A 16,552-nucleotide genomic window follows, 5' to 3' on the forward strand; every position below is an offset into this window, starting at 1 on the left:
GCAGAATGATGATTTGCACAGAGAAGTTATACTGAAACCACACAATGCATTAGTTAGGCCGCACCTGGAACACTGCAGGAAAAAAAACTGAAGGAAAAGGACAACTACTGTAAGTGGAAGTCCTGAAAGACAGGACCCATTCCATAGCTGAAAAAGAAGAGTTATTATACCAAGATTTATAGGACAAACAATAATAATGGGTGACAGAGTGGAGTGGAATCTAGCATTGCTGCCACAAAGCTCTAAGGGGCTTGGTTTGATTCCAGAGTTCGTCTTTGCCCATCTAGTTCAAGTTCAAGTTCTTATTTAGTAGTTAATTGATCAGAAGATCTCCTCCAGCTGGCTCTTGAAAGATCTGAGCAGCTTGTTCCAAACTCCTACCACCCCTTTGTAAAAATAAGAGCACTGTACAATGCACTGTAGTAATGTGACCATCTTTGCTTTAAGTGTAGATATGACCTTTACCCTGTTATTAGGTCCAGTTTTTTCTCTTTGTCAATTAGGGGGAGAGCTAGCCAAAGAGATTACATTCCTAAATAGAGCCCATCCTAGAGTTAAATTTCACGTCTAGCCTCAATCTACTTCCCGCTGCCATGAGATTCAGCGTTTTAAAAATGACATTGTGCCTTCCTGGCTAAGGCAGATCCCATAATCATCTGGAAGACACACTCTACCTGTCAGGGATATTTTACCCCCAAAAAAGTGCTTACGGAATAGTCATAAAACCACTAGTTTCAGGCCAATAAAAGAAACAGGCGGAAGAGAAAGACTTTGTGTCAGCGCAATGGAAAATAAAACTCAACAACAAAAAGGCAAAGTGCACTCAGGGGACCGAGAACAGCACAGCAAACCGTACAAGTTTTATTCCTTCATTATCACAGCTTGCTTTTGAGGCAGGGGGGCAGTCTGGGGATTCAGGTCACGTAAATTCTGCACAACATCATGCATGTTTTCAATTAGGGTAATTGCGATAATAGTTTGGTGTTAACAGCCAATATTTTATTTTTCATGGCTTAACATGGAAACAAATAGAGGCAAAGTCACTGCTGAGTCTCACCCCTCTGCTCTGAGCTCTGACCTCTGACCTACATGCCTGTTTTATAAGGCAGTCCGTGGTCCTCATCCCATTTTATAACTAATCAACCATAAAAAAGAGGCAGAATGCTGGAAGTAGGGAGAAGGATTCTTCCATAATTGTCCAGGCAGGAAAGGAAAATTCTGTCTGGAAATACAAATTCACCAACTTTAGCTTAGTTCCCTTGAATTCTTTCTCATTAAAGACAGAAATGAACTACCTGCTCATCACATAATGCCATCCGAATTGTACGGTAACACTGAACAAGTTAAAGGCTTCACACAAGGTAGTAGTTCATTTTGTTGCAATTTAAAAAAGAATGATACAATATGGCATGGCAACCAGGTACCACATTTGAAAAAGAAATATTAGATTTTTGGAATGGGTCCTATTGTTTCTTTCTAAACTTCCTGGTTTTACACGAACAGAGAAAGATTTTAATTCCAGAAGAGGCAGCTATATAGATGCCCTAAACACTATGTTGTCTGGATAACTGAATCGCTCCATTGGTGAAATATGAGATTAGAATCCTTCATTACAATTGTTCAATTAAAAAGAATCAGATGAGTACAGTATATTTTGTGACTTCACAAAGTTCAGCAAAATTAAGATGACAAACTGGTATCACCTAAACTTACCATGGTTTTGTAAATTTCTGGCAACTTCCTTAACAGGCAGAGCACGTCTGTGCCTGTGCTCTAAACATTACTTTGAAAAATGTATTCTCAGTCCTTAGAAACTCAGGTGCACTTAGTAATTTATTTAATTAATTAAATAGTATAGTATGTGTTTCAAAACATACCCTTCTGTCGGCAGTTTGGATCCAAATGTTATGAGGTGCCTCATGCTGTTTTGTGACCTGCTGAGCCTGCTGCCCTCTGGCAGTCCAAGGGAGAGGCACAGGAGAGCTTATCTGGACATTTGTATCACCGCCAGAGAGAGTAATACCCTCCTCTAGAGAGGACTGTGCTGTATGAGTGAACAGATTGTGCGTGAAGAGGCAGTGTGTATGAACAGACCGTGTGTGATATCAGGCAGTGTGTGTGAACAGGTTGTATGTGTTGAACAGATTGTGTGTGAAAAGTCAGTGTGTCCTCTGGAGAGGGCTGCATGTGTAAACAGATTGTAGGTGCTCTAGAGATGCTGTGTGTATGAACAGGCTGTGTGTGATGAGGCAGACTGTGTGTGTCAACAGATTGTGGGTGCTCTAGAGAGGGCTGTGTGTGTGAACAGGCTGTGTGTGATGAGGCAGACTGTGTGTGTCAACAGATTGTGGGTGCTCTAGAGAGGGCTGTGTGTGTGAACAGGCTGTATGTATTTGCAGAGGGCTGTGTTTAACAGGCTCTGTGTGTAAACAGGTTGTGTGTGCTCTAGAGATGGCTGAGTACTGTATTTGAACTGGCTGTGTCTTCCAGAGAGAGCTGTGAGAGAGAATATGCTGTTTTACCATCATCAACTGATGACTGGGGGTACTGTTTCTTAGGCACTATCACACATTAGTATTCATTTTTTTATATATATATAATATATCATGTATCATGCTTTTTTGCCATTTTGTAGGTCCACTCAATAATTTAAAAATGCTTATACAATATTTCCTTTGTTAAAGGCAAATATTATCCCTGGGTCTTACTGTCTACTGAGTTAAAGAGCATCAAGCTTGTCTGTGGCACACAGACGTTCCAAGCTCCCCTCACTACAAGCTGGTGAAGGTGTCTGTCCAAACCAACACAACCACGGTCCAAGACCTTAATGTCTTTGTCTAAACTCATCCTTAAATGACACCAAAGAGTGAAAATACAAATTTCCAATGTCAAGTGACAATTATGAGCACACTGTCCTGCAGCTAGCCTGTAAATATGCTAAAAGCAGCAGAATCCAGATTTAGGTGAGAAGAAGAGATACTTACTGACTCTACCCCTGGCCTTGTTCACCTGTTCCCCCAAGGCCTTGGCTTCAGCAAACCTGTCAGAGAAACCCAGAGGAGGCAAGTCAATAGCAAAGTCACCTCAGTAGTCAGCATTTAAGTTGAGCTAGTCTGCATTGTGGCTACCGTGCAGCCTGATCACTATGACACACGTACAGATATGTAGTGCACAGTGAAACCTGATCACACACAGCTACTGAAGTGCATTGTGCAGCCTGATCACAGTGAAGACACACACACACAGGCACTGCAGTGCACTGTGCAGCATGATAACTGTGATACACACAGGTACTGCAGTGCATTATGCAGCCTGATCATTGTGACACACACACACAGACACTGAAGTGTACTGTGCAGCCTAATCACAGTAAAGACACACACAGGCACTGGAATGCACTATGCAGCCTGCTAAAGACTAAGGTTCATGTAAACTAAAGTGTAGAAGGGTTTGTGTATTAAAAACATAACTGATGGTTGTGCCTATAATGTACTCATTCAGCACCTCTGCGAACCAGTGCGTGCCATAGAAAGCTGTTGTGTGGCACCAGGGCACATGTTCGTGGCATACAGTGAATCCACAGGAAGAACTCATGCCCTGCAGAGGCATGGCGCAAACCTCAATGCTTTTGGAAACACAATTAATTGCAGACTTTGGGAATCTGGACACTTAAATCATGCCAACATCAAAAGGACTGGAAGGGGAAATGAAAAATAAAAGGCATTATTACACCCTGGGAATGATTTACTGTACTCCCCCAAAAATCATAATTCTTTTGTTTTCTGTCTTTTTCATACAAAGTGTGGTTTTGTATCCCGTGAGGAGAGAGGAGGAGACTCAGCCCAGCAGAGGCTCCAGACACCAGAGCAGTCTAGGCTGGATGTTCTTCTCGTCTTTCTGCTGGCTTTTTTTAAAGTTCAACTAGATTTGATTTATCCTGTTTTCTGCTACAAAGAACGAATCCTACAAAACCAGTTCTGCAAACAACAGAACCAAGTCCTAGCCAAGCATCTTTGCTGCTCCTGCTCCCCAGTCACCTCTTGTGACTGAATGACGGCAGGATCACAGGACACACAGGCTCAGCCTGTCTCTGCGCGACTGCACAGCATCAAGAGATGCTGAGCGGTACACAATGTGTACCTCCCTAGCCCATAGCAATACGTGACCCACTCTCTGGTATGCTCATGCCAGATCAGGTAGGATTTTGAAAGATACATTTATTTTTTTTCTTTACGGGCTGTCTGCAGGACATCCGAGAGGCATCATCGAATGACATGATCTACCATCATTTCCTTTCAAATCTTATAGCCTTCTGAAACACAGAGCAATTAATATCCCGATGAGCATATTGTATGACTCATATTGTATGATCTCACCTTATATGCCAACACTTCATAGGATTTGCACTTTGTAGCTTTCAACAAAGCCCATCGAATTCCACATACAATCTTAGCATTACTACTACCTATTCTCTGAAAGAGATCATCAGATCAATCATCTGCTAACTATCCAACAGGCTAGATGGGCAAAATGGCCACCTCTTGTTTGTAACCTTTTGCATGTTCTTAATATGAGGCCATGGATATAGTTCTTCAACATGAAGAGTTAGCACTGCTTATTTTTGTCTTTTAGCGATGGGCCCACAGCAACATATGAAAATTAAAAAAAAATTAAGTTTGTTCAGATTTCAAGGTCATACCCAACACAAAGCTCAAACCTGTGCTTGTTTCTTCATGGCACTGGTGGCCTGCACTGCCACAATCATGCACTCTGCAGCCAGTTTCTCATGTGTAGTTACTCACAAACACTGAAGGAATCACAGCCAATATTTTCATCTTGTCACTTTTGTAGATGGGGCTGGGTAATCTTGGAATATAAGATTCGGAAACCTAATCTTGTAGAGTATGCTTTTTGAAAGCCACTCGGAGTGCTTATTGCATGATCAAGCAATCCCAGGCTAGCCTCTGGAAGATCACCTCTGTTTGAGTAGGGCCTTGTTGTCCTCAATGTTGATTCTGTCCTCATGGTCCCTCCGGAATATCTCAAAAGCCTCTTTCCGTCCCAGTGACATCTCCACCTCTACAAGAATGACAAAAGACAAGAAGGACAACATGAGACGACCCACTTCCCACAAGCTGCCCTCTTCAAGTCCTCAGCAGGCAGCATGTTCAGAAAGCCAACAGGGGGACTGCCTGTGTAGCAAAGTGAGGTTACTGAAAATGCCAGTTAAGAGACACAAATAACTTGTGATTCCACTGTGAAATATAAAATTAAAAATGAGAATATATATTTTCTATTATGCTGACTTAATCAGATACATCCAAGAATAGTTCAAGCAGGTAGCTGTGTCAGATAGAAAGATAAGACTTTATTGATCCCGAAGGGAAATTGAGGTGTTACAGTAGCCCAGCCCAAGACAAGCAAAAATAGACATCAGAATAGACTAAAAATTAAAATTCAATAAGTACAGCAATACAAGATAAAAAAAAACAATAAAATATGTGCAAAATGTGCATAGGTACATACAGACTGAGTGTCCAAAAAGTACAATAGTGTAACATGCTGTCCATAGACGAGCAGATGGAGGGCTAACAGTCCTAGTCTAGGGCAGTGTTATACACCCTGACAGCAGCCAGGAGGAAGGACCTGTGGAAACGTTTCCTTGAACACCGTAGCTGGAGCAGTCTGGTGCTGAAAGTGCTCCGCTGCCTAATAACAGTCCCATGTAGCGGATGAGAGGCGTTGTTCATGATGGCTGTGAGCTTGGTCAGCATTCTCCTCTCCGCCACCACCTCCAGGGGTCAAGGCTCATCCCCAACACAGAGCCAGCCTTCTTGATAAATTTATTGAGCCTATTTGCATCTCTTGTCATGATGCTACTGCCCCAGCACACAACAGTGTAGAAGATGGCCGCTGCCACCACGGATTCATAAAAAATGTGTAGCAGTGTTCCACACACACCAAAGGACCTGAGCCTCCTAAGAAAATAGAGTCGGCTCTGACCTTTCTTGTACAGGGCGTCAGTGTTAACATACCACTCCAGCTTATCATCCAGGTGTACCCCTAAGTACTTGTAGGACTGTACTGTACTGCCTCTATGTCCTCACCCTGGTTGGAAACAGGGTTCAGCGGAGACTTATTCCTTTGAAAGTCCATGACCATTTCTTTAGTCTTGCTGGTGTTAACATGGTGATGGTTAAGATGACACCACTCTACAAAGTCAGTATGCATAGGCTGCAAAGGAACAAGTAAAGATTTATTCCACACTGAAAAGAAAAGAATCACAACGTTTCGGCTGTGGAGCCTTCGTCTGGTTCTTCTTCTTCCCACTCGAAGGAGGCTCCACAGCCGAAACATTGTGTTTCTTTTCTTCTCTTTTCAGCATGGGATAAACCTTTACTTGTTCCTTTACATCCAAGAATATTTTTCTTCCTGTCTTCTGTCAGGAGTATAATGTCATGTCATTTGCCAAACTGCTTTATACCATACGGGAAGCCGGAGCCTACCTGGCAAGCAACGAGCGCAAGGCAGGGTACACTCTGGACAAGTGCAAGCCAATCATACATGGGGACAGTTTGGAGGCCACGGTAAAGGCGGAGGGGGGAAATTTGGCCCAGACATCAGGATAACTCCCTAGTCAGGACCTCAGTTTAACGTTTCATTTGAAAGACAGCACCCACCACAGTATAGTGTCCCCACCACTATACTGGGGAATTAGGACCCACACAGACCGCAGGGTGGGCACCCTCCGCAGGTCTCACTAACACCATTTCCAGCAGCAACCATAGCTTCCTAAGAGATCTCCCATCCAGGTACCGACCAGGCACCACCCTGCTGAGTTTCAGTGGTAGCCAGTTGAGAGCTGCAGGGTGATATGGCTGCTGGCTGGAGTATAATATAAGTGCATAATAATTACAATTGTCTGCTGTATAAAGTTTTAATGGAATATACATTTTTAGTTTTGTTTCTTTAAGGCAATTGGTGTTTTATCATTAATTCAAACAAGTCAAACAAAATTGTAGTTCTATTTTCCCCCATTTTGAAAAGGATACTAGGAGAAGAGGGAATCTATGGAACAACTTGAGCATCCCGAAGATGAACTACTTTGTCCTTTACAACACGCTTATCTCAATGCTCCTGCCTTTGATACCCATCTGTTTTGCATGAGTTTAGTCTGAAGCTTCTTTGACTCACTCCTACTTAATCCCAGTCCTTCAATTTTCCTCGTCATGTTCTCAATTCCCAATGACTTCCCATGGAAAAGTCTGCTCTGTGGGAAAGTGATGTATCATACGGAGGCACTGAGTCACTGCACCAGAGGAACCGCCCTGGCGCTGTTGACCCATCAACAGAAAGCAGTCGAATCCCGGACAGGCGATGTGAAGACAAAGGAAATACAATGAGATCTATTTATCTTTCAAAATGGGTTTCTATACACAAAATACTATTGGATCCATTTATTAATCATTGGATGGTTTAAATCACCCAGGAGTACAAGGGTATAGGGCTATTGCATGGATGTGAAGGTCTGTCCTCATGTTCTGCGTCTAATACAACACATACAAACATAAATGTTGCAAATGCTGTAAATCACAGATCACAGTAATTGGATATTGGATTTCAAGAAAAGAATCGTCTTCAGATTGTCGTGCAGCAGTGGAAATGTGCGTAATGGCTAAAAGACGAGTGCTGTGTAATGCCTAAAGAATGCATCTGAGAAGAAACCTGAAAGAAACAGCTACAAAACCATATCTTAATACTGATAACTGTTCTATTAAGACCATACTTGAATGAGATTAAAAATCATTGCTCATCATAACTCTTTCAAAAACACTACACAACGCGATAAAAGAACAGACAGTACATAAGAACACACCAGGACCACTTTAACTGAGCTACCCCTGCAGAAAGTCCTTGTCAGCTCTCAAGTCCTTCATGGTTTCTTTCATTATTTCCACCTGACATCACTCCACCAGGAGTCCCGCTCCTAGCTTTCAGATCTTGCTGTGAACCTTTATAAATAATCGCACACCTGCAATGTCATTTTCACAAATGGTATTAAAGGACAACGCATTTTGTTTAATCGTGTTGTTTAGTTTTTCTAAAGGAGCTATGTTTCTAGACTCATTCTAGCAAAGCGTTACCACTATACTTTTAACAGCTTGTTTCTAAATTTACAAAACATGATCTGAAAATCACCATAACACAGTTCTGCGTACAAACCAGTTTCCTGAGTCCCTAGTTAAACAATGAAGATTTGAAATCAATCTGCTGCAGTCCTGAAAACTATGATGAAAGCCAAAAACCATGTATGCCCCGGTGGAAAAAGCACAGATTGCTCAGGAAATAATCATCTTATTTGAAGACAATGATACCTCTCAGCACAACATTTACATAAAAGGATTCTGACTCAGTCAGCAGGGTCTCATTGGTGGGCTTTTCAATGCTGTTGCTCCGAGGCTGTTGAATGATCTCCCAGCCAATCTTACAAATCAGTCAGCACTTTCAAATCCTGTCTTAAAGCTCATTTTTCTATTCTAACTTTCAATCGTGTATAATGCTCTGTATTCACTTGTATAGCACTGTCTATACTGTTTGATGATTTTACTGTAAAGCACCTCATGAGGATTTATCATGAAAGGTGCTACTGTATATTCAATGAAGATTATTCTCATAACATCTAATTTTATTTTCTCAGTGCTTTTCGCTGGAGAGGGCACACCAGACTTTCCTTTCCCCAGCAATCCTGGGTGATTCCCAGGTGTTCACAGGCCAGCTGAGACATACTGTATAATCTCTCCAGTGTGTCCTGGGTCTGCCCCGGGGCCTTTTCCCTGAAGGCCACGTCTGGTATGCCTCCAGCAGAAGGTGTCTGAATGGCAGCCTCATCAGATGCCCAAACCACCTCGACTGGCTCGCATCCATCCAGAGGAGCAGCAGATCTAGTCCAAGTTCCTCCCCGATTTCCAAGCTCCTCACTATGTCACAGAGAGTAAACCCAGCAGCCTTACAGAGAAACCTAATTTCTGGTCCTTATTCCCACAGTCTCATTTTTTAGTCACCACCCAAAGCTCATGACCATAGGTGAGGATGGGGATGGACATGATGATTCTAGTTCATAGTAATTATACTCCTGTGGGTTTCAGAATGACAGTCCAATTACACTGATTAAACAGGCTTAGAGATCTTCAATTTATTATATCTTCCTAGTCACCCAAATAATAAGGGAAATGTTTTGCAATTACAGATCAAAGGCAAATAAATACGAATTTCACACATTTTAAATCAAATTTATTTTTAACACATTAGTTTAACAGATAATTGCAACTCCATCACAAAGTGCAGCATCATGACGCTGCTTTCCTGTAACAAGTGGATTCACAAGAACGCCCAGATTGCAGGCACTCTTCTTCTGGCCCTGGACAGTGCTGAAGAGCATTTTACAGCCCCCACGCTTGTCTCCTGTGATTCACTGCATTATTCCAAAAACATGATTTATTTATTTGGAATTAGTTTTGCAGGGAAAAGCAGAAATACAAAACGAAGAAGCAAAAAAACAAGGGCTCTAAAGCATGTCCTATCCCAGGATCTGGAGAGAGACAGAAGGGCCAAAGCAATTGGTATTGTATTATAAATAATCAAGAATGACACACTGAAGACAGATGTGCTTAAAATACATACATTCAGCAAAAATAGATTTATATAAAGCCGCTGATGCATGTGTCCTGTCTGTCTGATCATGCGTCTCATGCCACATGATAAGCAACAGGCTCTTAGTGGTGTATTGACTAAGGATTTATGGCCACAGAGTTCTAAACGCATGAATCTGCACAGTGCGCACTTATCATTCAATACCAGCATGAAAGCCTCTTTATTTTAACAGACAAGTAACTGGGGAAATAGTTTTGACATAATGACTGGTAATAAATATAACACGATATATATACTGTAGTTTTAGAGGCTTAGTTGTCTAGAACTTGACACTTCTATTTTTCATTTTTTATTGGATTAGAGCTGTTGAGGCTACTATTGGATGAGCGCTGTAAAACTGACTAGGATGACTAGGATTTTTGTTGTTGTTGTTATCTATTTGCTTATGAAGACACCTTTATCCAGGGTGACTGGCGAGAGGTGAAAAACCCAACGAGCACATGTGTCTTTTGGGGGACACTCACATCACATTCTTTCTGTTGAAGCAGAAACAAAAAGACAACAGGAATGGACAGCCTTTGATCTTCGCTGTAAACACCCTGTGGCAACCACAACTTTCTGCAACCGCAGAAAAAGACTGTGAACGCATTTGGAGCTGAAATCTAAATGGTCAGTTTTATCTCATGGCAGAAGAGAGCAAGGGCTCAGGGGAACCACCTCATAGTGTTGTCAGTTTACGACAAAAACGATTCAGTTCCTTGAGGGTGTCAATCATATTGACATTAATACTCACAAATAGTAATGTTCTGCTTTCTGACCTCCGATTTTAGAACTATGGAGAGTTTGTTTTGACTGTCACTGATGGAATAGAAACTCTTCAGTCTTGAACACAGAAGACTAAGAGGGGACCTGATACAAGTATTTAAAATCCTCAAAGGCACTGACAAAGTCAACCTCGGGAACTTCTGTAGAATTCAATAGTGAAATAAGGACACAAGTGGAACTTTGGTAAAAGTGCATTTAAAAATGAGACAATTTCTTACCCAAACGATTCTGGGAGTGAGGAACAAGATACCCAGCCATATTGGTTAAAAAAGCCAATACCTTGGCTTCTTTCAAGAAACAGGTGTATCTGATTACCAAATGGGATATACAGTAGGGGCTCAATTGCCTCCTCTCATTTGTAAAATCACTTATGTTATTATAAAGGGTCTGAACATATTAGAAACTCATAGTGACTTGACTGTACTGGTTAGTGCAGGAATCTTTACTGTTGCAAAGTCCTCCTACAGTAGATACTAAAACAGTTTTACTATTCTAAAGCACAACCACCAACTAACACAGTGAGGCCCTTAAAGTAGTCAACATTTCTTTGTGTGAATGTGTCTTCTACGTAACTTCTAACTAAAGACTTCAACTTCTCTGTAGTCTTTCCTGACCCAGTCTGCCACACCAGAGCTGCTGAGTGCAGGGTGGTGGCTGCTTTTGAGGATAGAGAGCTTTGGGCTCCATGATGACTTCAGGCTAACTCTTCCTCCTGGTGGACTGTCAGTGGGACAGTGACTGCAGACCACAAATGCACGAAAGCCTAGAGCTCACCCCTCCCTTACCGACTGACTAACTGTACAGTGAAATACACGACATGCTCCTTATGGTATTCCTCTGACTGCTACAGTGCTGCAGGACGGCAAGGAGATGTAAGGAAATGGGGAACAAAAGCAAAGCAATGCTCTCAGCACGAGACATGGTGACACCCCCTCTTCAAATAGCCTAGAGCTGCCTAATGAGTACAGAGGGCAATTTAGAGACACTAGTTAAACTCTACTGGTGGTGCAAAATAGAGTACCTGAAGAAAACAGGAGCAACATGGAAACTGTACACAATGTGATCCAGACCATAACAGAACCCAGGACCTAAGAGCTGTGAGGTAGCACTAACCACCATGTCACTCTGGTTAAACTTCACGTGGAAGTAAAATCCTCAACATATCAGTGGAAAGTGACCACAGGATGTGCAACAATTAATATTTTTTTGTTATTTGAAGAGTTTACATGACAAGCAACATCTACATCTACATCCAGGTGGGGCTGCACACTGGTGGTGGTGGAGGGGAGTCCCCCATTACCTGTAAAGTGCTTTGAGTAGAGTGTCCAGAAAGGCGCTATATAAGTGTAAGCAATTATTATTAATTACTATTACTGTACTAGTGCTTTACAAATTCTGAATCTAAGGGATGGTCTGGAGCTATTTCACTCCCTAAGTGGCATCTCATGGTTGAGTTCATCATGAAAAAAATGGAAATTAATTAAGAGAGCATATTAATGGGTTACACTTTTTCATGAAATAAAAACAATAACCGCTGCTTAGATTTTAGTACATGAATACATGAACCAGGTTGTGGGCTAACAAAATTGACAAAGGCTTCTCAGCTGTTACAAGTTATGTATTAAGAAGCTCTCCAAAAATATATCCAACAGACCCAAAGTAATTGAAAATGAATGTGACAGGATAAAGGTTTTCTGGGGAACCTATAAAAAGCCAAAGCAGGAAATGAGTACAGACTCAAGAGTGGGAGTGCTAGTCTCTCCTCGTCTCCTTGAGCCTGATATCATACAGCTGGTACTGTATAGTAACAGCACCCACTGATTCTCCCCAGTACCAGTGGTAACACAGAACAGTACCAGAAAATGGACAAGACGTGAAGCCTCCATTAGCTGCCATGATGAACGTCCTTAACTGTATCACATTCAACTAGGCGTCACATGTACACGTTCACAATCAAGCATCTCAGATATTAATGCCAGATAATGGAACAAAACCCAGCACTTAGTCACACAGTTGGATGAAAAGCAGCATGACTGCTGTTTATTTTCTGGAGATTGTTTTTATGGGCAAACAAATCCGATCCCTGTGGTTTATCTGTGTTCGTGATCTGATTTTTTTTTTCATCCGTATGTCTGTGCTGGCAGCACTGTGATGAGAGACTTCAGGAATAACACATTCCCTGTTTTCTAATTGTGGAAAGCTCTCCCTGCCACATCTGAACACAGCCAAGCATATAAATATCCTGGTGTAAATTTAATATGAGCACGCTCAGTTTGAAAAGCACATTCACTTATTTACAGGTGCAATCCTCTGGCTGATATTGAATTCTTAAACAGGGACCCATCAGACTAATATTGTATATCTTTCACTGACGTTTGACAGCCAACAGTAGTTTTACTGGAAAGAATAATAAGATTTAAAAAAAACTAAACTAATAATTAGTTAATACTGAAGTGTTAACATAAACAAAAATATTAGAAAGCAAGAAAGTTATAAACAAGAAGTGGCTCTTTGACCTCAAGCTAATTGGTCTGAGGAAACTACGTTTCTTCTTCTTGAAAGAAGCCAGGGTGTCAGACAGGGTGTCAGCTTCCACAACATGTCAGACATTATCCACAGCACACAGAAAGGATCATTTACACCTCTTTTCATTATCCTCCCATATCAAACTACACAACCTTGCAAATAACTTCAGGAGAAAGAAAACATGTGGGGTCTGGGGACTACATACAGTACATCAGGGGTCCAACCTGCATCCTGGAGAGCCCCAATCCAGTTATTCTCATAGGTCACCTGTTTCCAGCATGGAATTAGCCTTGATGCGTTCTTTTACAGCCAGCACACACTGACACAGCCCCCCACCTTGTACTTTTTTTCAGTCTGACCCTGGAGCTTTTTACTGCTAAAAAATTATGAAAATCATATTTCAGGGTATGAAAGTCTGAAGGGACATATTTAATAACTGAAATAACTAATAACTAATAATAATAAGAAGAAGAATGGTGTAATTTTACAGGTAGTCCTGCTAATAATATCTGTGATCTGCTTTGACCAAACGGTGCTATGACACAACTTGTCACATACAATGAGATTCCATCTAGAAAAAAAACCTTGTTTTTTTTTCTGGGAAATCTGAATATGTAATGAAATACAGAACACATGGATCGTAGTAGTCTGTTCTACAGGGTGTCAGGTATTCTCAGAGGTTTTTCGTTGAAGCTGTGGTCACTCCTACGTGTTTGTGGTGACTTTGTATTGCAAGTGCTGAGGAGGAATGTCAGCACAGAGGAAGAAGGTGTCAAAGGTGGGGCGCTCCAGGCTTTATTTAACTGCAGAGCACTTACGAGCTGAGCTCATACCATGCCCTGGAGGGCACTTGAAAGTCTGATCTTCAGGAGCTGTGGGGCCATGGTGGAAGCAGCTGTGTGCGCGGGCGGCGAAAGTGTGATCAGAGGGAAAGTATTTTTATGGAATAAGGCTGCAGAGTGTGGTGAGCCAGCACCCTTTAAGTCCTCACATGTGACAGCAATTTGAACAGAAGGCAGCAGAACTGGGAGAGGGAATGTTGGGGGGTTGGAGGAGTGGATTTCAATAAGGCTGAGGGCTTTTAGCATGCAGTCCTTTTTCCAATTCGTTTTCTTAAAAGCAATTTTTTATTGGTCTTGTCTGCCAAGGACTTAGTGCTCTTCCTCACTCACACTTGAAGAAGACTCAGCCATAATATTGTGTTTCTTCTTCTGACTTTCCAGTGAGGAACCAACGTTTAATTCCATTTACTGTAAATATTTGGTTTGGTTTTAAATAGAAGGTTCACGACATGGTGACGAAGTGGTTAGCGTTGGTGCCTCGCGACATTGAAGCCCTGGGTTCAATTCCAGACCTGAGGTGCTCTTTGTGTGAAGTTTGAATGTTCTCCCTGTGTTCTCATGGGTTTTCTCCAGCTTTGCTTTCCTACCACAGTCCAAATACTGTACATGCTGGTATGTTGACTGGCTTCTGGCTTCTGGGAAAATTGGTTTGTGTGTCTGTGTGTGCTGTGCAATGGACTGGAATCCCATCCAGGGTGCACTCTGCCTTGTGCCCATTGCTTGCTGGGGTAGGCTCCAGCTCCCCTGTGAACCTGTATTGGATTAAGAAGTTAGAAGATGCATGGATGAATTGGAGAAGTTTAAATCCCAGAAAAGTAATGATACAGCCAGTCTTCAGGACCAAGTGTAAACTAAGAGGGATATATTTAAAAAACAACTAACAACTGAAGGCACTGCTTTATATAAGTGTTGTGAGTGTGTGGAGCAAACTGCAATGTTGTTGAAAACTTGTTCCCTGTCATCCTTTAAGAAACAGCTAGACAAGATCCTTTGATCAATTAAGTCCCCAACAAACAAACAAGTCTGATAGCCTGTTCTCAGTCTTAACATTTATGCCTTAAGATCTGTATGATCACAGGACTCATTAATGAAACGATTCACTGGAGACCTTTTAATATCCAGACATAAAAACAAATGCTCCATAGTTCTAAAATCTGAGGTCAAAAAGCAGATCACTATTTGTAAATATTAATGTCAATATGGTAGAAAACCGCTGTTTGAACACGTGAGTGGTCAATCAAGACATTATATGATTTCTGTCCATTAAGCACCAGAGTGGCCTTCAGAGAATTGACATCTCAAAGCAGCAACTGGTCAAACTTGCTATTGATGTGGATGATGACTGGACACTACTAGAGGCTACAGTGGGCACTCATAATGTTCAAGGGTAAAAATCACAATTATCCAGGGAAGATTCTCAGAACTGTAGCTACTGTATGACAGAGCCAACCTTATCAAAACCTTATTCTTTCTAAAGATAGTTTTGAGATTTTAAAGGGATACATATAATACTTACAGAAATGTTTGCACCTCATAGTTCTTCCTGGTACAACTTTTTGCTACAGTAACAGCCTCAAAGAACAGGAGGCACTTATTTTCACAAAGGGTTGTAGGAGTGTGGAACAAACTATCCACCTAATGGGCCAGATGGACCAAATGGCTTCCCATTTGTAACTTTTCTATGTTGTTAAGTATTTGCTTCCCAGTTTTTAAATCCTTTATCATGGAACCCTAGATCTGTAGTAAGTGCTGTGTTGGGACAGCAGAATGAATGAAATGCAGTGTTAAATCTCGTAGTTTCATTTATCACCAGAGATCAGACAGTGGTTCCCTCTGACAGGACAGCTTGCTCTCTGGCTCTTAACAGAATACTTTTTCATTATGGACTTGTGGTCACTGCCACATCTGGGATAACATCTGTTTTGTGCAGTTTGGTACATATGCTGTAAACAAACACAAATTTCATAAATTGCAACAAAATTGTCTGGGGGGAGTTGAGAAGATGCACTGATCACAAACCAATCGGAAAGACTGACAAACCAAGGAGAACAAAGAGATTTGATTTGTGGAAGCAACGGTTATGCACTCCCTAAAAATAAAAAGAAGGCAAGCAAGTTATTTATATCCCTAATGAAAGTTTACAGCCTGCTGTGAATATTTCAAAGAAAGCGTGCTGTGGGTTTAGAATAATTTTGCGCTAAGCACATTCTGAAACCGTCAGTCAGTTACAGAACAAGACAAGAACCTTTATCTTTTTTAATATCACATATCTTAAATAACATTTAGGAGCTTTGTTCTTTTTTCCTACATGGTATTAGATGGTAAAAAAAAACAGACTGTTAGGGAACCTGACTCAAGGTTAAAATTTTAAAATGCTAGTAACGTCTCATTAAAAATCTTGTGCACAAGATCTAAATCACAAAACAGATAAAGCTGCTGTGGAATCAATCCAGAGAAGAGGGCTTAAAATAATTTCCTATATCCTACATCCCAGTGGACTTCTTCATTATAAACTATGAATCACAAAACAGAGAAAAATCTACAACCTGACACCATGTGTGATGCACGAATGTCAGTCAATAATCTAGAAACTGACACTGAGTGCCTGTAAAAAATCTAGAAACTAACACCGCGTTGTGAATGTATACCAGTGAATAATCTAGAAACTATACTACAGTATATACCATCTGGCACATTGTGTTGTGAAT

At 41.3% G+C, this 16,552-nt stretch overlaps 1 protein-coding gene across 8 annotated transcripts in view; it reads right to left on the minus strand.

The window, feature by feature from the left end:
• The window catches only part of kif6 (kinesin family member 6), a 122,968-nt gene that overhangs the window by 42,121 nt on the left and 64,295 nt on the right, over positions 1-16,552 (minus strand). For all 8 annotated transcript variants that reach the window (XM_015356753.2, XM_015356760.2, XM_069199127.1 and 5 more), the window contains 2 exons: positions 4,977-5,079; positions 2,985-3,040 (listed from right to left, as the gene is read on the minus strand). In XM_015356753.2, coding sequence (XP_015212239.2) covers positions 2,985-3,040; positions 4,977-5,079 — 159 coding nt within the window. The remainder of the gene's footprint in view (positions 1-2,984; positions 3,041-4,976; positions 5,080-16,552) is intronic.

The sequence above is a fragment of the Lepisosteus oculatus genome, chromosome 2, assembly GCF_040954835.1.
Source record: "Lepisosteus oculatus isolate fLepOcu1 chromosome 2, fLepOcu1.hap2, whole genome shotgun sequence".
Taxonomy (NCBI): Eukaryota; Metazoa; Chordata; class Actinopteri; order Semionotiformes; family Lepisosteidae; genus Lepisosteus; species Lepisosteus oculatus.